We start from the raw sequence: 21,754 nt of genomic DNA on the forward strand, positions 1-21,754 counted from the left end.
CTACAATCTAGAAAATATCAGTTAAGGTTCTGGCAAACATTAATTCAGACAAAGCTAAGAAATCCTGGCAATTCCAGTCTATATAGTTTCAGCTTGGCCATATCTGTGATATCATCAATGTAATTCCACAACTTCCCTGGTTTACCACAGCTTGGCTTCTTGAGTTTGGTTATTTATGTAATATGTATCTGGATTATGGCTTTGTCTCTTGTCAAGTTACCAAAGTACTCTTTATTTTCAAAATTATTGATGAACTTGTCTTCTATGTGGCAAGCAGCACTTATGAACCAGAATTTTGTTGAATAGATTCAAGGTTATATAGCCAATAAGGCAAAAGTGTCCCTTCTAGTTAGCACTCTTGAGTTTGTGTGGTAGATAAAATATAGTTTATTGCTGTTTTGCGTGGTTTACTTCCACTACAATCAGTCTCATATCAATATCTGAAACACAGAGACCCAAGTCTTAAGAAGCGATGAGTGGTTCTAAGCTTTCACTTAAGCCCACCACAGGGAATGGAAGAGTGCTGGTCAGAAGAGGCAAAGCTCGTGTACTCCAGAAACCTAACCTCCTTAAAATGTCTTATGTTGGGGATCCACAAACAAGATGCTCAAAATCACTTGCTTATTTTTAAAAAATCCTAGCCCTAGGCTACATTTTGGCCTTAAAGCATCCTTCTCTAACATAATGTTATTAGTTTCTACCACTTAAGTGCTGGCCATGTTAGTGGTATGATGCCAAACAAGCTTGAACAATGCTCTGATTTATGATGCTTCCCCAAAAGAAGCAGTTACTTAAAGGACTAAAAATGCAGTATCCAAGAACAGAAATGCTTCCCATTTTTCCGTAGCAGCTGTAATGGACTAGGGAGTCTTCTCAAGCAAAGTGGGAGGAAAGTAAGGGAAGAAAACACTTAATTCTGCTTTCTCCACTAGGTTAAGTTTTGATGAAGGAAGATCTTGGAGCAAGTACAGTTTCACATCCCTCCCACTGTTTGTAGATGGAGTTTTAGGGGAACCTGGAGAGGAAACTCTCATCATGACGTAAGTGAGCATACCATCATGCTACTGTTGATGGGAACTGCACCATGAATATCTTATGGGGGTTGTTGGTAACAAAAGAGCATTTCTGTTTGAGTACTGTTTGAAGCCAGGAGTATGCAATCTTCTGTTATTAATTATCAATGCTTATTTGTGATATGATTGAGGGAATGACAACATGGTTCCTTGCAAGCCGTGAAAACATTATCACTTGGCTTATCAGCATGAAACCTGGCTCCTCAAATTGAATGTGATTTAAAGCAGAGTTACTCTTGACAGATGAATATTTGAAAGGAAAATGGTGGAGTATTTTTCTAACTGTGTTTTTGCTGCTACTTCTTTTTTTTAACTGAGACATAGAAAAATGAAGACGTTGTTTTGTAAAAATGAATGACAAAATGTTGCCTAGAGGCTGACTCATGAAAAATTATGATTAGTTTCAATGTGGTATGCTGAGTTCTGCATGGTACATAAATCTGGATTCACCCTGCCAGAAACTGTGACATTTTACCTGAGATCAGATTTGCAAAAACAGAAGGAAAATTCAGTTTCTGTCTGTAAAACTGGACTGAACTGTAATAAACAGAATATGTGGCTTAGAAACTAACTTTAGTTAATAGAGATGTATGAAGAATTTTCCTTCAGGTTTTGATTTTAATTTGTGTGGAAGGAATTCCCAAAGCTTATAATTGAGATATTGAACTCCTATAGGTGTAATTGTCTCCAGCCCCACATCAAGTCTTCTCTGTGTAGTCATTTTGGGGACTGATGTAAGTGGGAGGATCTTGATCCACAGCATAAAAGCTACATGCAGTTTTTAAGAGGGTTGTAGATATTCAGCAGCCAAAGTTTCCTTTTCACTATGTCAGTCACATGAAAATGAGTAGGACTGGTACTCCTAAAGCAATTAATCTCTGCTGGAAATTTGTGGGTGACTGTACCTCTGTAACTACTAGACTCCTCCTGGTGCTGCCTTTTACTGTATGCTCTTTCTGCTGTATTCTGTAGAGTGTTTGGACATTTCAGCCACCGCTCAGAGTGGCAGCTGGTGAAAGTAGACTACAAGTCCATTTTTGATCGGAGGTGTGCAGAAGAGGACTACAGGCCTTGGCAACTCCATAGCCAGGTGAGAAGCAAGGAGGCTGGGATCTGACCTGAAGTAGCTAATAATTCTACCGATAAAGATAAGCATGATCCAATGTCTTTTCCTGTTAGTTTAGTGTATCAGATTGTCCCTTACTGGATGGGTCTGTTTTGTTACATAGGTATGCTGGCCTGAGATTGCACTCTGTGAGCCTCGAAAGATGAACAGCTGCCTTTTGGGTTTCATTCTGCATGCAGGCAATTAGCTCAGACCTATCCAGAGTTGAAGAATGCAACAACAGAAGCACTGCCACTGAAAGAGGCCTGAACTCCTTCACTCTTACATCTCCCATGCATTTTCCTTGTTTTTACTTCCTTTCTCATTCTCCATCCTTCTGTGTCCTCAGAGCCAGTGTCTTTAAGACCCTTCTAGTTGCTTTCACACTTGTTTCTCCAAATTCCTGCCCTCTTAGCCTCATCTCTTACTCACTTGGTTTCAGCCTTTTTCTGTCTCTCTCAGCAGTGGTACTTCTGTTGTGGGAGTTGGGCACTTTATTCCCCAGTTCACTGGGCCCCCATGCCCTGTCCTTTGCATCCTGGGTGCAGCTGCTGCATCACTCCCGGAACCATTGCTTAAGTGCCCAGCAATGTAATGTGCTCCACACAGTGCCTGCGCCTGCCGTGGGGCACATTCCCTCTGCCGAGTTTGACACAACAGCCTGTGTTATATCAGGTTAGAAAGAAGTATGTCCCAAATTCTGTGGTTATGTAACCACAGGCTCCACTGAAGTCTAAAGCGAAACACCCGTTTATATCATCAAAGGTTGTCTTTCTGTATACATCTTGCTGGGCAAGAATTTAATAATGAATACGGAATGAAAATAGCTTGACTCAGACTAGCTGCTCGCACAAGGCACAGCTCCACACTAAAAATACCAGTTATGACTTAGATCTTTAGATGTTGAAAATCAGCACAGCTTCCTTGAAACTCAAGGAGGCATGGCATTTTATGCCAGTTGCCATTCAGGCCCTTCTGTTTCATGGGCAAATCAAAGCCAGGAAAAGTTTCTCTTTCCTACAGTGATTTTAACAGCATAAAAGGTTAACAAGCAAGACCCGATTGTATTTTGTTCTTTACTTTCTTGTGCTTGCATAAGCAAAAATGCCAAGTATTTTGCAGTATATCTTTGAGGATGTTGGCTTTGGAGCTTGCAGAACTATTTTTAGGAAGGCTACTGTGGACTCTTGCCTTTTGATTTGCTTTCCATTGAGATTACAAGGTTGAGCCTTGCTCCTTAGATAGAAATACTTAGCAGGGTGCTGAAGACAGAGTGAAAAGCCAAGGAAGTTTTAGCATCCATGTAATAAGTCAAACCCTGTGAAACCTGAACTCGTAGTCCGTGGAAAATATTTACATGTACACGTATTACTAGTTTCTACTGAACAAAATCATTGCCAAAGAGATGAGACCAAGGAAATAGATCTGCTCTGTGTCTCAGAATGCAGAGGGATCAGATGGTGTTTTCATTTGCTGTGAAACCTAATCTATAAATGAGAAATAGGCCTGGATTAATTGCTCATCGGCTTTGGAACAAATTCAGAACTGAATCAGATACGTAAGTAACCTCAGATCATTTCTTACTGTGTATTGGAAAAGCTGGTTTAGTTTCAGTTAAAGCTTTAGTAGCTTTAATTAGCTCCAGTGTACTGACATGGCATTTGACTTCCCATCCTCTTCCCTTGAGTCACAGCTCCCATTGCACAGGCTTGGAAAAATTGGGTGATACAAATAGCCTGATGGGTGTCAGAGAAAGATATTTTTGCTTTTGTTTCCAGGGAGAAGCTTGCATCATGGGAGCAAAAAGGATCTACAGGAAGCGCAAGTCAGAGAAGAAGTGCATGCAAGGAAAATATGCTGGGGCCATGACCTCGGAGCCATGTGTGTGCACAGAGGCAGACTTTGACTGGTGAGCAATGGGCACAAGAACTGTGTGCTCTGTACCACGCCAATGCAGAGCTCAATAGAGAGCCTGTAGGCTTGCAGAGAATAGAAATGAATAAACATGTAAGTGACCAAATAGGTTCCTAACTGATAGTGCATGTATGTCAACAGAAGGGGAGGTGGAATAGATACCTGTAATCTGCTAAGGCTCCCACAAAGTTGATGCTGAACAGACTGTTTTCCAGGTCACATCTGAGCTCTGTGCAGCATTAAGATAAAAGGTCCATTTAGCACATCTACCTTAGCAATGACCAGGGGTGGCTGTGAAAGTGGTATGTGAGATGTATACAGTCTGTGTAAAAAATAAAATCAATTCTTCATAGATACACACACACATATATGTGTATATATGTGTAAAAGTAAATATATGCATATGCAAAGTAGGCCTTCACTGGAAGTCAAGTATCTAGGGAATTCGTAGGTCGTTTGTTATATCTGGACCATCATGTTTGACAGTATTCAGCAGACATTGCCTTCATGATTTGGATTAATCTCCTTTGGAAGCCTTCTCTCCTCTGCTGTATGCTATGGGAAATAGAGTCCGTTGATGAGTTATGAATGGCGTGATAAAATGTTCAGCTTCTAGTTTCATTTCAAGATTCCTGCTGACTCGCAGCAATTTGCACAAAAAAAGGCAGGGAACCACATTATTGAAATCTCTCTATCACCTGTTTTCTCCAAGTCTGAGACAGTCCTGAGTATCTCAGAAGAGAGAAATGGTGACTCTTTGGCAGTGCTGATAAACCCCCTTTGTGCCTCACTCAGCTAGATCTATGCCATGTGATTAATTAAACCCAGAATCTGTAACATGCACCCTGAAGAGGTTCATCTCATGAATACTTTGTTTCTTGCTGTATAAGTTCACTCCAGGACTGTGGAAATTTGCAGCGTTTCACTTCTAACCCTCCAGTAACTGTAGTTATATTGATTTTTCTGTCTAAAATCACAGGATCACAGGAGGCTTTTCCATGTGTCAAAAAAGTAAATCGTCTTGCATCAAATAATAAAAATTATGAGCATAGTTGTGCAGCGATTCTCTGAATATAGTGTCCTGATGATTTCCCCATCTTTCAGCGAGCTCTTTGTTAGGGAGGAGATACCTGAGTTCTGTCTGTAGTTCATCATTTAGGTGCCCAAAGTTCCCGGATTTCAACCATTTAACATATCCCTAGTAACGTAAAAAAGATAGCAGCCGACCAGAAAAAAAACATGAATAGGAAGGAAATTCCCTGAAGCTTTTGACCCTCTTGTAGAGCGTGCAGTACAAAGCTGTGCCAACCTCATGCCCAGGCTCAAGAAAATAACTGGTGGGATTGACTCACTGTCTGTTAGTGGTTAAACCCCTTACACTCCAAAGGGACACACTCATGAAACGCTTCTGATAAAAATACGCTTTCCTTCCAGAACTTCTCTCTCTCTGAGAATGTATGTCTTTATTTCATTAAAATTGATTGTGTGGTTTTCTACTACAAAACTTTATTGCTAGCCACAGAACAAAAGTACCACAATGACATTTGCTGGGGGAAACGTGCTTTTAGTTCTTTTACATTCACTTTGAGGAAACTTTCTGCAAAAGGCCTGCTGGCCTGTGAGAGAATCTCTAAGAGAAAGCTTGGATGGTTGGGGATGTACGACAGATGCTTACAGTTCACATGCACCAACAAGACCCCTCAAATCTGGGGAAGTTAGGACTTCGTGAAAGTATTCTTGTTAAATGTAGCCTGAGAAAAATACCCTTAAAAATACTGTGGTCTCTGTGCTCCTTCTGATGCCGTGATCCCCTCCAATTCTGTCTGAGCTCTTGTTATTCCTACAGTCCTCAGATCTGGATTTTTACTTTATCCATTTCAGCTTCTTTCCCCACTACCTCTGAGGAAAAAAGACTGAAACATTGCTTTAAGCATCCAGTTCAGAAGTATTTACCAGCAATATTCATCATCTACTTAATACAGTCAGGAGCATAGTTTTACATAGATTTGCCAGAGAAGGACAGTAAAGCCGCAGGGAACAGATGACAGAGCTTTATCAGGGAAGGAGAAAAAAAGATGGCAAGGAAAAAGCAATTCTGCTGGCTCTACTGATTTCTCAGCCCAGTTTTATTGTGCTAAGAAAGGCAAAGCTGCTGCTGCGCCGTAGCATTCAGTGGCTGTCTTGTTGAACCCTGCACTAGGCTTCACTGCTTCTTCATGCACCCTGCAGAAGTTGGTCCTTAGAGGGATTTGAAGGAAAATTGGTGAATGAATTCTTGTTGCAGAAGGACGTCTTCTGTGGGTCCCTTCCTGCAAAAGGCCCTTCCCTTCATCCTCACTCATGACATTTCAGCAGTACTTTTGAATTCTCTATTTCTCTTTTTTGCTGGGCAGGGATCTTAATTGAAGGAAATTGAAGGGGACATGTATCCCCCAGGCAGGGAGAAACCCCTTAACTTGACTGCACTTTATTTTGCAATCTTGAAATAAACAGGGCAGCTTTTTATATTAACATCGATGGTTACAGGACCCAGACTTGATACAGAATTAAAGAAGACAACGATCCCTGCCCCAGTCAGAGTAGGACTTTCTTTGCTGTTTAAATGCTGACTTTGTATGGGGAAAATGTTATTATCTAGGCTTGTCAGAGCATGGAGTAAAAAAATGTATCTATGTGATCAGGTAAAGTGAAAAAAAAAGAGTGTTATTGCTGTTAATGCTGAAAGTGCTTTTTTATCAGTTCAGGGGAAATAAATGCCAGGTATAAAAGACATAAAGATTTTATAATGTTTTTTCTCCTGGTAATATCATAGAACTCCAGGTTCATTTTAAATCTGTATTCAGCCCATGGTAGTTCTTTCTCAGAGAAAAGGGCACATTTGTTTATTGTTTTACACAGCAACAAAACTGAGTGACATTAGAAATGACTGCAGTTTCTCTAGCCTTGGGAACGTGAACTCCTCTCACAGTAGACATCTCTTATGATGGGCTAGAACCAAAACTAGCTGGGGACAGGGCTGAAGCGGCAGGTATTTGTTCTCCATGCAGGGGCTGAGGCTCACAGCCAGAGGGCAATAGTGCTTCAGGAATAGGGGGGAATGGAACTGTTCAGAAGCCCTCGGCAAACCTGTCCTAGCAACGGCCTAGAAACGAGAATGTCCTTCTTAATTTAATTGATTTGGGTAAATGGATGACACCGTTACTTGTGTGTTATTAAAGCATTAATTTACCCGTTTTCCTTACATTGTGTTCCTTCCTGCTGTTTGAGCATTATTACAGCAATATCTCTTCAGTAGCAACACCTCCTAGCACAGATGGAAATCTTTGGTGGCGTTCACCCTTCGACTACCTGTCCCCCAGGTCCTTTAATAGAAACTTTGCGTTAAGTGTGTCACTGTCAGGCCTCCCTCTGAACCCGCTGTCGTTAATACTGAGAGCTTCTTCTGTCAGTATTCCCATATCTCACACCTTCATGGGAAGTATGAGCCTGTTGATACTGAAGCTAGTGACTTTGGATAGCCAGAGAGGCACAAAGGAGCCTTAGTGCGATTGAGAATCAGGTGTATTTATTTTGCTGATGATATCAGCAAGTATCTGGCTAGCTTTAATAAAAAAATTGTCTGGCGCTTAAGTTACAGACCTGCCTGCTAGGTTCAGTTCTTATGCTAAAACATCAGAGCCCTGCTTCATGAGAAACTGTCCTGACAAACTGCGGGGAGGCAGAAGGCGGATACTGAATGTGATTAGACTCTATTGGCTTCATGTGTTACCACTCATCAGTTCAGATGATCATGCAGGCGTCAGTTCTGAAATACAAATACATTTGCACCCTTAGGCCAACCGACTTTGCTTTATCATTGAAGTTGGCTTGGTTAGCTAACGAATAGTAATTTTGAATGAAATTTTAGTTCATTTTGAATGCTTGTGGGAAGCGTAGATTCACTATGCAATGTCTACAGCGCATCTCTGCGTCTTTAGGGGCCTAGATATCTACTACTCATGGATTTACTGGAAAGATTCTGGGGATTGTATGTTCCCTATTAACATAAGTTGTAGCTTGATTCCAAATACTGTGATGCAATTATAATCATATGGCTTCACAGATCCGTAATTCAAACTGTGTCTGAATCCATCCTTCTATGAGATAAATCCCATGTCAGATTCTGTAGAACTGGGAAGCAAGCACAGCTTCTCTTTAACACAAATCTACACTTGCATCATAGTTCAATATTAGACAATGGTATTAAGAGTATAAAAAGGTGGTAAGACTTTTCCATGGCTGTGGCCACAGTAATTTTTTTCCACAAGGGCTTTTGGAAACTGCAGAACAAAGGTGACTGTAATCACAGATACCTTGATTCTACCCCATTTAATGTCTGAAAAGTTTGCAAAGTAGCATTTTCAGTTTGTGGCATAGTTGACCTTAAAGTGAAGCCGTTAGTTTTAAGAAGCCTTATGGTTACATGTTAAGTCATCTCTTGATTTTTAGACGGTATGAGCATGGCAAGCACTCATCTGACTTAACTGTTTTTTTTTTCTATGTCTTAAAACGGTGGGATTTTAATAATTTTGTGGATTTACAGTTCTTCCATGACAGTATGTTTGTCAGGTCTGTATTTAAACTACAAAATTCCTTAAGGGATTTCTTTTCCTTTGATTATTACCTGTGTTGCAAATGATCTTAGATAAGGGAATTTACCATGAGCTTTGAGCAGGGATACAGAATTCTGGAATGAATTCATACCTGTCTCTAATTACAGAGAAGGACTTGCAATCCTACTTGACTAAAACAAACAAGATTCCAGTTTAAACCAGTAAAAGTGGCTAGGGTAAAACCATCATCAGTGAGAGCCACAAGATAGGCTGTTTCATACTGATAAAACAATCCCTGCTGGTAAATGCTCCACTCTTTTTTGATAGGTACATTATCTATTTCACCTGAATTCCTTTCAGCCAGGCACAAAATATCAATATATGCAAATTCCAATTCCCAGTTACCAGGCAATGACTCGGCTAGCTGATTGCAGTCTAAAGCTAATGCCTTCCCTGTCTCCAGACTTTGCTATACTGGCTTGTGCTATGGCAATCCAATTGATGCTAATACTTGTTGATTGCTACAAAGCCTGTTGTGCCAAATTGTAGGCAGCAATTTGTTGTCAGCATCAGTGTTCTGCGTGCACCAGCCTGTAGCCAAGGAATTCATTAGATTCCAAGACTGTGGAGGTGAACGAGCGGCTGGTGCATCTGTAGAGAGACACGGAACAGCAATTTATGTCATTTACTGGGATGATATTTCTGTAGGGCCTTAATGAGCCAGACAATTTGCAAGCCTGAAAACAACCCTGTGAAACTTCTGTGCTTAGAACTATTTCTGCTATGGAAAATCCTATGATTTCATTCTCTTGACTTTGAGAAATATGATCCAAGTATAGTCAAACCTAGTCAAGTCAAGCTTGGCTTGTCCAGATGTGCAGGTACTAATAGGAACAAAATTATGGCATGAGTCCAGACACACGTATAGTAAGAAATCCCAGACTGATACTACTGCATCAAATTGGACTGTGGGTACTGATCCCCTCTGAGGCAGATTTCACTGTATTATTTTGTTTTGTTTTCACCTAACTGATTACAGATTACTGTGTGTATACAGTGTTACAGCTTTTTAATTAGAGTGACACATGATAACTTAGGAATACAGTGCTGCAGATTGTTGACAAATGAATTACAAAAATACAGGAGTCTCACTTGTATGTAAATATTTATTTTCTCTAAGCAAATCAGAATGGTGTTATTCTTCATTATAAAGTGTATTCTGGAGCTATAGTGTTCTTATTCCAACAAGAATGATTAGAGAGGCACATGGCAGTGGGAGAATAGGCTGGCTGATGCTTCCAAAGCAATTAAGCAACATTCAGCCACTAGCATCTGAGTAAATAGATTGATGAAAATTCAATCAAAAAAAGGAGGAAAAGACTATTTAGGTCATCTACTCCATTGCTGTTTCCTAGACTATGTTCTCAATTACTTGTTGTAGATATCGCAAGTGCCACAGCTGCCAAAATGTTCCTTTGGAACAGTCGTGCAGTCTAATAGATGTTTAGGAGTTTTCCCAAGTGATATGCAGCTGTAATTTTCTTTTGTTTAATGTCATCTTTTTAATTTCTCTTTTTTTAGTTTACCTCGAACAATTTTTTTTTCTTGATTCACACGGAAAAGTTCAGGCAGGAGTAAAAAGTGGTGACAAAATTCTTCTCAGTGTCCCATTTTTGGTAACAAGTATAAGAAATTAAACAAAACCAAATTGCAAAATATTCTCTCCTTTTTCTTCTTTGTCTCATGTCTTAGATCAGTACCAGACTTCTTAAAATTGTTTAATAGTGATTCATTAAATTTCTGTTTTAAGCCATCGTGCTTTGATCCAGAAAGAAAAAGACATTTGAAAAACGTTTTCATAATGTTGAATATTCTCATTGTTAATATTATTCTACAAATATCATTGATCGCACTGCTGTCTATTAGGAGATGCTAAATCCAGTAGCCTGATAGAAGTGAGGCTGCTGCAGCTCCATGTCCCCTGACCCAAGCAGTAACAAGGTTAAGCATTTGTTTCTTACAGGTACACATGTGCACATGTGCACAGTACATCTATGTGTATGTACACGTCTGGTGACACAGATTAGCACAAACAGAAGACGTAGCACTCACAAAAACACCAGTTGCCTCATCCTGTTCCCCTCTCTAGTTGATCAAGATGAAACCCCATTTGTGCAAAGTATGTGAACTATAACCATACATACAGTATTGATCCTATTAATCCACCAGTACCTTGTCTTAGACACCCAGGTCTGTCCAGTACCTGGCCCCTGGATGCCTTGTCTCCCCAGTTGCTGACAACTGGACATCCCCACTTGCCTCATGCAAAGACATACACACATGTAAAAGGCCTCATGAGCAGGTCCAGACCTATATGGCTTTACACCAGTAGCCATTCCCCCAGACCTCTCGGTCTCTCCAATAACGAATTCACAGACCTAGTATCCAGCTCAGACTTATGACCACATCTGCACCTAGCTCCCAAGTCTTACATCCTGCTCACTGGCTTGTCTGGCTTGGTGCTCACCTGCACAGTATGTACACACTCCAGTCAGTCCAGTTGCTGGCAGTGCGGGCACGCAGACCCCTGTGACTCATCATCTGAGTCCAGTTGCTGAGACTTAGACCACCACACACCCAGAACGGATAGCCCCTCACCCAGAAAAATAGAAGTGGAGATCCAGATGCTCTTCCCTGGCATGGCACAAGGAGCCCTGTACCCCTGTGTGCATTAATGCCGCTCAGTGAATGGCAAAGTGATCTGGGGAAAGCCTCTCCCATTGATGATCTGGTAGGTCTTACCCTCTCCATGGGCTGATGGCTGTCCTGTGACAGCCCTGGGAGGAGCTGGGGCAGGGGCCTCACTGGCTCCGATCACATTACCGGGGTTCCTCCACCTCCTGTTTTTCCTCTCTGCTTCTTTACACATACAGAGATAAGTCTTTAATCACCTACTCTAATGCTGCCCTAATCCTCTTTTCTTAGAATATCAAGCTACTTAATACCAAGACATTAAAGATAATAAGGAAAAAAACTGCTTTGCAAAGAAGTGCCATTTTAAGATCAAGGATCATGTTACAACAGGAACATTGGAATGGAGTTGGTGGACTCTGTGTAGTAGTTCTCAGAAATGACATGCCATTAACTTCTCTGTTATGGGCTATGGAGAAAGCTTAGTAAAAGGAACAAGAATGATTTTCCAACCAAACAGTGCTCATTACTCAATGGCTGGAGAGTAAAACTACATGTGAATGGAATACTGATTAAAGAGGGTTTTTGCTTATTTGTTCCACAATAAGAAATTTTATACAGTCTTTGTTTACCTGGAATCAAAACCAATTTGAACTGTTGTTTAGTGGAACCAAAGTAAATTTAGTCATAGCTAAACCCAAACTGGGACAAAAGATTACAGTTTGACTCATTGTTTCTACCACATGATTTTTGCTAGCATTTCCTCTTCCAAACGAAAATAGAATTGAAGATTGCAGCCTTCTTTTCCATTACCAAATAAGCTGTTAATGCCTTAGCTGAGAGCTCTCTTAGGTCTGTAAATTTTCCTCTACAGCTCATGTGATATAATTTCCAAATACAATTAACTGTTTAGCACTTCAGTTTTCTAAGAAGAAAATTACTAAGATATCAGTGATTGAACTTAGCTTAGATATCTAGCTTTTATTTTGTTTGAGTTTAGAGTTGAACCCGAGAAACACTGTTAGACTGTGCACAGGGAACGCTTAATGCAATAGCTCATAAACTGCCCGGTCTGGTCAGCTTGTTTATATTGGGATGTATGCAATGTAACTCTACCCCCCCAAAAAAAAAGCTAAAGTGGGATGAAGAATCTGTTCTATCAATAAAAACCCAGAAATTCTAGTAAACAGATTGAGGAAAATCGTGACTTGTATCAATAGTAGAGAGCATGAGCTAATACCTGTATTTGTTTTTTTGGTTTTTTTATGCGATGGTTTCTTTTAATGCTAAAACAGTGATTATGGATACGAACGCCACAGCAATGGGCAGTGTCTACCAGCATTTTGGTATAACCCATCTTCCTTGTCAAAAGACTGTAGCCTCGGACAGAGTTATCTCAACAGCACCGGGTAAGTGGCACACCAGACTTTATTTAGCTAGAGCACCTATAAGGACTTTAACCCAATGACAACTACAGATTGCATTTACTATAGGTGTCTCAAAGCTGGCTGAAGCCCTTGGGACCTCATCTTCGCTGACTTTGTTAGAGTGCACAGTCTGGTACTCCAGATCTCCGTCGTGTATGGTCCAGACCTTTCTCTGACAAATGATGCCTTAAAGAAACTTGGAGGGAAAACTGTAAAGCAAAGGCCAAATCATTAAAGTGTCTGAAAAGACTCCTTTTAAAATCATATGGGATCGGGTGAGGCAGAAACAGTGGAAAACAAATCAGAGGAAAGAGATTAAACTGATGTATATGTGAACTGAAGTAATAGACGGGCAGCTAACCCGAAAGCTCATTGTTCTTTGACCCTCTTAGAAGTCAATGGACATGTAGTTTAAGTTAAGATACTGACCTCAGACTTCATCTCTGATGCAAGTGATAAAGCAAACATGGGAACCCAAGCTGTGTTTTGGCATTTTGTACACTCAGAGGTAGGCAGAATTTGCTTTTTCCTTCAACTCTCCTACTTTTGTAGCTCTCGAGGGGTGCATCTTTAGAGAGAGTAGTCTCACAACTGATGAGCAAGTAGAGAGCGTGTGAGAAAAGCTGTTAAACTATGCCTAACAGTACAATAATTGAATACAATTCCATACTGTATTGTATATCATTTATTTATAACTTTATAGTTATTTAACGTGTAACATAGGTCATCATATAATTTTATGTTTTAAGCAATTTATTAATATGTGGTATATAGGTGTGCTGTGCAGGAAAATATAACAAGCCATTAACAACAGTATTAACTATTTGTGTGTTAGGTACATGAGGAATGCTTGCTGAGAAAAATGCTAAAATATATTTGGGAATCTGTTTTCTTCCAGTCTCCTTAGTCTAAAGAAACCTTAAAAATGCCTCCTTGTTCCCAGTTAACTCTGTTATGCTCTCTGTCAGCATCTTCTACAGATTTCTCTTTTCCTTTTCAGATACCGGAAGGTTGTTTCTAATAACTGCACGGATGGTGTGAGAGAGCGGTACACAGCAAAACCACAGCAATGTCCTGGCAAAGCCCCCCAGGGCCTTCGCATAGTCACATCTGATGGCAAACTGACAGCTGAGCAAGGACACAATGTCACTTTCCTGGTGCAGCTGGAAGAGGTAGGCTCTATTTTTATGTTGCATCCCCAGTCCCATGGGTGTATTTGAGTCTGATTCATGCCAGACAAAGTTTGCAAAGCGGTGAAGAGGTGAACCAAGAGATTTTGGGATAAAGTCAGTCAGGCCCACAATGTAGCTGGGTGGAGTTTGCTCTAAAACGTAATGGATGATGTGTGGAGATTATGAGACTGTAAAAGTGTTGTGGTGTATAGGGCAATAGCTGGGAGAAGCTGGTAATAACTGGGAACTGGTTTGGTTTGGGAATTTCACAGTGGAACTGGAGAGTGCGGGTTTGAATTCTAATCCCCACCTTTAACTGTGCTTTTGAATTCTTGCTGTGTTTGAAACTGAATTTCCATTTTTACTTGCCACCGACCGAAAGTGGCTAGAAGTACACATGCAGATCTGTCCCCATCGCACAAGTTGTTACATATTGTTTAGGTGTTTGTGGATGGAATCTCGAGATGTCAGCAGCATTAAGTCTGAAATTGATTGCAAATGTGAAGCTGTTTAAGACTCTGATCAGAGCCTGTGTTTTTGTTACATCTGTAACTTAACTTGGTATTTCATTGTTCTGCTCCCTCCATTTCTGAATCTTTAGAAAAACATATTTAAAATTTTTTTCACTTGTTTTTTGTTCTCAGCACTTCTTTGTCTGTATTTAATTGTAGGCTCCCGATAATAACATTCACAAAGTAATTGTTTTCTCTTTTTCCATAATCCAACTTTATTTCTTTAAACTTCCGCTCTTTTTCCTGTGTAGCTGGCCAATAAATCCTAAAGCAACTATGCTTTTACACTAGGGGACAATGTACATCCCTTTACAGCTTAGAGCATTCATGGAAATTACTTCTGACCCTCTCCATAGTAAATGTCATCTGTAGTGAGAAAAGAGAAATGAGGATGACCTCTGGAGCTGAGTTTTGCAAGGGTATGTTAGGGTTTTTACATCTTTGTTATTGATGCTTCCCCCAGAAAACAGGTGTCCTGATTTGTAAAGGCAGTAGCATATAATAAATCGTATCTAACCTGAAGCAGTTGTTTGACCTGAATGTTAATTTTCTCCAAAATGTAGTCACTTTATTTCAGTAGTGACAGTCATACAACATTGCTACTGTAGATGCTGTCATAACAGTATAAACATATAATTTCATCTGGATAAATTACTGAGTTCCATGTTTAAAGTTGAAGAATAAAAAGTCCAAAACAAGATTCAAAGTCTTCAGGCTTTTTTTTTTTTTTTTTAAAAAAAAAAAAAAAAAAAAAAGTGTTTGTTTCATCACCTTTCTATTCTCAGCAAAGTTTTAAAAGAGATTGAGAGCAGGAGATGGGTAATCTGAGAAGTCAGTCACAAAACTATCAAAGAATTATGCCAATGGAGGGAACAGACAATCATCCACAGTGTGGGAAACTCAGGACAAATGTCCTGCTTTTCCTTCTGTGAGTGTTTCAGCTCACATATCCTGTAAGAATACACTGACCACTCTGTCATACAGTGATCTACTGTGAATTGGTCTGTCTTTTCTGTTGATTCTGATCTTTTTTGATAGCCCTGCTTCAGTATTCACCAGAATCTGGAAGCAACACCTTCTCCGTTAGGAGATGGTGTCTTTCTCATGCTGTGTATCAAGGAGTACATAAAGTATGTTCTGATGAGTGAGTGAGCTTCTGAGGAGATCTAAAGGGGACCCTTCTTTCAGTATATCTGATAAGGAAGAGGTTAGGAATTGCTCTGAGGGGTGAAGCGATATTGATAAACCTCCATCCTTTCCGATTTCTCTCCCTGCCAGATGAATGTTGACCTCCTGCTCCTAGTTTTGTCAATATAAAGAGTTTACAGAGCAACCAACAGACCTTTGGGGTGAATTTGACCCAATGTGACTGACTTTGGGCTGACATTGCGGAGAAAGAAATATTCAACAAAGAAGAAAATTTGCCCAGCTGTATGCAAGCTATAGCAGAATAAACTGTGCTTATAGCAGCATAATTGTATATACACTAAAGCATTTACCAAATTAACTGTCTCAGTAACAAAAATCACACCACTCAATAGAAAAGTTAAACAACCCAGCAAAAAGTACCCTTTTGTAGAATAGATATTGATTTTACAGAATCACAGAATAATTTGGGTTGGAAGGGATCTATGGAGTTTGTTAGTCCATCCCCACTTCTCAAAGGGAAATTTCTTTCCCTTGCAAACAAGGCAGAGGTATCATGAAACAAGAACTTGCCATTTTCTGCTTAGTTCTGCTCTGCACAGCTATACAGCATAGTACAATATGGGATGTTCAGCATCCACAAAAACTGTGACACTTCATTTTTGCTGAAGAGAAGGCATCAGGCAAGTTTAAAAAGGCTGGATATGTCTGTGTATGCATGAAGTTTTTTTTTCCCAATGGAATATGAAGAAAGTGTGGCCTATTCAACCCTTGCCCCTGGAGTGGTGGTTAATATTTTTAAGTGCTACACTCTTGTGAGGGCTCTTCCTTTAGCTGGTGTCCCAGTTAATGTCTTTTAGGGTGTAAAAAACCAGCAACCTTTTCTTATGTAGTAGTCCCTTTGCATCTTAACATCTCCTGTATCCGTCTCTCTGAGACATTTTGTTTGAAGCCTTCAGGTCTGCAGAGCTGTTCCATACACTACAGCCTCCCAGCTCTCTTTTTTTCGTGCCTATATTCCACTTGGCCTGCAGGAAAAACCAAAAGATAAGAAGCTGGTGAGCCAAGGTACAGAAGTTTGTTTAGATTTGTACTCCTGTTATCTTTCTAGGGCTTTCTGCTCCAGCTACGGACCCACCTGGGTCTGAAAAGAAGATCAAACTGCAGAGGCAGGCTCACTGGAGGCCCTGAAAAGTCACTGCATCTCTGTAGTGGACGTGATTACGAAGAGGGTAGGGAGAGGCAAATGGCAGCAGTAAAAACCTGATGTTTTCACTGAGGTGTGGGATTCAGGGGCTGGAACCACAGCACAAGGGTTTCTTGTGGAGCCTGCTTGTGCCTGTGGTGATGCTGAGGGCTGGGACCGTGTCATTCTGACAATAACACAATGTAAGTGAAAGATGTCTGAAGAGAAACAAGGACAATGCATTCAGGAGCATTCTGCTCTTGAAGACACAAAAGGGAAATAATCACTGAACACTGTGCAAGTGGAGAGGGGGCAGGCACCAAAACCAGCAGTGTGTAGAGCATTACTGATTTCTGAGAGCTGGGATTCTGGCCCAGTTTCCCTAACCCTGACTCACATGAAATTTTCCTGTAAAGCATTTATAATTGGCAGTGTATAAATGTCATTAAAAGCAAAAACAACCAACAGCTTATATTTAAATGATCTGAATATAAGAATGTTTTCCAAAGTGGTCCAACTTTCCTGTCACCTTTTAGGATTTCTGTATGACTTAAAAACTGGTTGCAAAGTCACCTTGCACTTAGTATCTTTGGTTTTCTTATTGCAAGGGTTTGTCCAGATCAGTTCTTTTATTAATCTGGGTATAATGATCATGATACTCTTACTGGGTGACAACATACAGGAAGTATCAATATTTCCTTTTATAATTAGCATATGTCCCATTGTGCGAAATATTATGGAAGTGTTTCATAAGCAGAGTACCATACTTCAGCTGGTAATTTTTCTCTTAAATTTCCATTGAGCTAAGCAGAATAGCAACAACATCTTTGTCACTAAATGGCAGCACAGGAGAAAACTGGGTATGCTTAAAAGCAGATTTTCCCATTGCCTCAAAATGCTGCCAGCTTAAAGGTTGATCCTTTGAGCTGGCATTAGCTGTATGCACAGACCCAAGGCTGGTACCTCTCACACTGCAGTGTTCAACAACAGAGCTGTTTCTCAGCCTAAACCACCGGAATCCTTACTTTATTTTTGCACAGCAACAAAAGAAACCCCAAAACAAAAATTACAAAGCCATTTTTTCTACTGAAGTTGTTCAACCCAATGTCCTTGACATATTTTGCTCCTCTGTTGTAGAAAATAGAGGAATTTTGTTAAGTGAGTGTTGTTTCTGCATGCCTTCCTCATCACAGGGTCGTGTAGGTCCCTTGCCTGTCACAAATCCGATTGTTATTTGTGTGTTTCAGTTATTTGTATGAACATTAGACACTCGTGCTTGCTGTACTGCTTCAGCAGAGACACTGAAAGCTGCAGCTTCCAGAACAACAGTGTTCAACACAATAGCTTTCAAACTTGTTTCGTCTGATTGCTCATACATCTTTGCTGAGGAAATGGACGGTAAAGACATTCAGGGCAGAAAGGTTCAGGGTTCTGGCTGTTTCATTACAGATAATTCACAGAGAAACTGCCTTCTCTAATTTATTTTTTATCTTGATAAAATGACAGCCAAAACTGTTTGACATTCCACGTTCTCACTTGACAAAGTCACTCCACGGGGAGTAGATTTTGGCTTGCTTTTGACTGCTGGCTGCTGCTATATGATGCTTGGATTAGACTAATGTGTGGGGAAGGCTCATTTGTTCCTACAGTTCAGGCCACGGGCTAGAACTCAGGCAATCTGAACTCAGTCCTGAACCGCGCTCTGAGCTCCTTCTGCATGACCTTGAGTAAGAAACTTAACCTTTCTGCTTTTTTATTCCCTTATTTGAAAACAGAGCTTTGTTTTCTCCCTCAAGCCCTCCATGCCTGTTGTTTATGTGCTGAATGCTCATAAGGCCAGACAACTTTCTCTTACTATGTGAATACACAAATGGAGCCCTGAATTTCCTGACGACCACTATGGTTTTCTGAATGACAATGTTAATAAATGGCTGTACAAGGTACATTGTGTCTCAGGTACATTTAATGAGCTTGAGGAACCTGCTGAGGGGGACAATAACATTAACATTTCCCACCTCAGCACTGTTGTTCGGTGCAATTCAGAATTCAACTCAGCTGAAGTCTCTGGAGATGAGCTTAGCATTAAGATTGTTTTGATTGTTGGTGTACTCAAATTAAAGACGCAGCGATAGTAGTACTTAAAAGCATACTCTGTATTTTTTCATGGTATCCTGCTGTGTTCCCTCTTTTGATATCACAAGTTACTAATGATTACAGAAATATAAAACCTTAATCCTAACTTTCATGTACATGCTGAATCATGGCTGTTTGTCTTACTACCACCACCACATTCCTGTTAATAACACAGATGAAAGACCAGTACATCCCCTCCCCCATACCACTGTCATCTGAATTACGATTGCATTTGCTGTGTTACTGATGGTGACAGGCTGGCTGGGAGAAATCAGAGCCTTTCATGCATTTTTAAATTCACTGCAGAAATTCCATGAAAATGTATGAAAGTTGACCTCGCCTTCATGATGTCACACAGTACTACAGTCTTCTAATGCACTTCCAGTCTCACAAGTTGAATTATTCTGCATAATCCTGGGAGGCTGTGCTTATTGATTCCTGTGGAGCACAGATCTAGTCCTGTAGAAAAAGCTTATAGCCTAGTTGAGCTGGCACAACTGGCAGTCAGAATGAATGATTTGATTAGTAAAATTAACTGTTTTGGTGTAGAAAAAGAAATATATGTGAAAAATATCAGGCTATTTACTCTGATAAAACACACACTTCTATTCAGTTTCTGATTTTAAAAAGTTAAGAGCATCCCTCTGAAAGCAGGAATTTATGCAGGAAAGCATCTTTTTCAGCACTTGATCAAGTGGACTTGAATATCTGTTTAAAATTAAACATACGCTTTAAAGAGACCTAGGCTAAAGGTATCCCATGCATAGATATTCAGTTGCAAAGGAAATGTTTTTGCTGGATGTTTTCTGATGGTGACAGGAAAATGCCAAAGAGGGAAAAGGGTTAATCTAAAGAAAGCACTAAACATCGATCCCTGAAGACAGTCCAACAACAGCAGTGTCTGTCTCTTGCAAAGGGTAATTAAATCAAGCATCAACATCTGTAAGGAAGACGTACAAGTCAGTGCATAATTGAAGACTTCGAAATTAAATCTGAGACATGGGAACCAAAATTAAAAGTCTTGAACTGTGTTTCATCCTTTTAATACTTCCATTTAGATACAAATACTGCAAGTCAGTAAGGGAAATTCATTATTACAACCTTCTGGGCAAGATTCAGATGGAGTGTTTGAGAGAGAATCCTGCTAGGTGAGTCTCACATCTCACATACACCAAAATACTGAGCTGCATAAAAAGTAATCAAAGTGTAAAAATATTGTTGCAAATTATGTGGGCTGTTTCTTGATATACCCTGAAGGCAGGAAGCTTCCCAGAGGTTTTTTTTTTGAAGCATCCAGGTCTTGTGTACGCTCTAGCCTTTAATTCTTTTGGCAAGATAAAGAAAAAATGTGCATTTGGCTTGGTGGGGGAGGGAGGGGAATCTTTTGTGTATGTTTGGAAATCCCCTGGACATTTAATGAGGAAAACCCTTAGAATACAGTAATTTTCTGATTTACATTTTAGTAACAAGTGTTGTATAGGTAAAGGACATAACATGGGGCCTTGGGAAACAGTTTTAATTCCCAGGGCTTCTTTTCAGGCTAAAAGGAGTACTCCTGCTTAAAGTTCAGCGTATGCTAAAGTCTTTGGCTGGACTAAAGCCTTTATCAAGATTGCAGTGTACTTCGGGTTACATCCAAGCTTGTGCATATTGCATATACCTAGTACAAGGTAAAAAACATCCATCAAAAGTACTTTCATTTTTTCAGCTATTGTAATTGGTTGCTGACTAGCTTAGTGTGATTAAAAATCCAGGGGAAAAAAATAGTGTGACTAAAACCAGGGAGCTGAATGCAGAGATATCACCACAAGCAGCCAACTTGGCAAATTTTTCCCTTGATGTCTAAGAGCACTGGCATTAAAGACCTCTTACAATGAAGGCCAGAGGGGCTGCCCAAAGATAGCTTGGTGCTGATTGCATCCAAGTGCTTCGCTGCGGCTGTAGAAGTAACGCGGGGAGTTTTGTGTCTGCCTTAATTGAGCTAAAAGCTTCATAAAACTCCTATCATGTAGTATTGGGCTTGTCAAAATGACAACGAGAAACTGGAAAAAGCAACAGAAGAGGTTTTTGCAAGATGTGTGTATATGCATCAAATAGTTGCAAACCAAAACTCGTCTTGGTAAAACAGCCAGTTGCAAGTGGAGCTCTGGAGAGCTGCCTGAGACAGAGACAGCTGGGGTTGATGTAGCTCAGGTGTGGGCTGTATGGGAAATGTTTTGATTTTGGCTCACCTGCTTTCTCTCCCTGTCTTATTCTGTCGGTGCTCTTACCTGGCACAGATAAAACATTAAAACAAGTCAAAACACAGTCTCTTTGTTTTCCTGACTTTTTTTTTTTTTTTTCTCCCACTTCCTAAGCTAGAATTTTAAATGTCAGCTTTTCAAAATGTGGCATTTTCAGAGAAGTGTTATAGCCTGGATCTTACTGAATGGAAAATGTGTTTCCAGTTCAAAGGGTTTTAAAACAAAACAGGAAAGGCCAAGACAAATGAAAAAGACTGGGTGAACAGCAGCTGAAACTCTTCTCTAATTAGATTTTTAGATGTGTCTGTCAGCATCTTTTCTCCCTAGGGAATTTGGAAGAGAAATTGAAATCTAAATCTTGCATGGCTTAGAAATTGCTCCCTTCGCTGGCAGCACCTGTAGACACCATGGGTTTCGTGGCTATGGACAAAAAGAAGATGAGAAAAAAACATTCATTAGAGCAGAATTTTTTGCTGTTCTAAAATGCTGTTACCCTCGCAAATATGCAGAGGAATATACCTTGACCTGAAGTAGACTTTGATACCTCAAATATACTCAGA

The 21,754-nt window shown here is 40.1% G+C and overlaps 1 protein-coding gene across 1 annotated transcript in view; it reads left to right on the plus strand.

Moving 5' to 3' along the window:
- The window catches only part of SORCS1 (sortilin related VPS10 domain containing receptor 1), a 303,971-nt gene that overhangs the window by 249,506 nt on the left and 32,711 nt on the right, over positions 1–21,754 (plus strand). The window contains exons 14-18 of the mRNA XM_086467217.1: positions 933–1,040; positions 2,046–2,163; positions 3,957–4,087; positions 12,671–12,784; positions 13,803–13,974. Coding sequence (XP_086323343.1) covers positions 933–1,040; positions 2,046–2,163; positions 3,957–4,087; positions 12,671–12,784; positions 13,803–13,974 — 643 coding nt within the window. The remainder of the gene's footprint in view (positions 1–932; positions 1,041–2,045; positions 2,164–3,956; positions 4,088–12,670; positions 12,785–13,802; positions 13,975–21,754) is intronic.

The sequence above is a fragment of the Leptosomus discolor genome, chromosome 6 (assembly GCF_034619465.1).
Source record: "Leptosomus discolor isolate bLepDis1 chromosome 6, bLepDis1.hap2, whole genome shotgun sequence".
Classification (NCBI taxonomy): domain Eukaryota; kingdom Metazoa; phylum Chordata; class Aves; order Leptosomiformes; family Leptosomidae; genus Leptosomus; species Leptosomus discolor.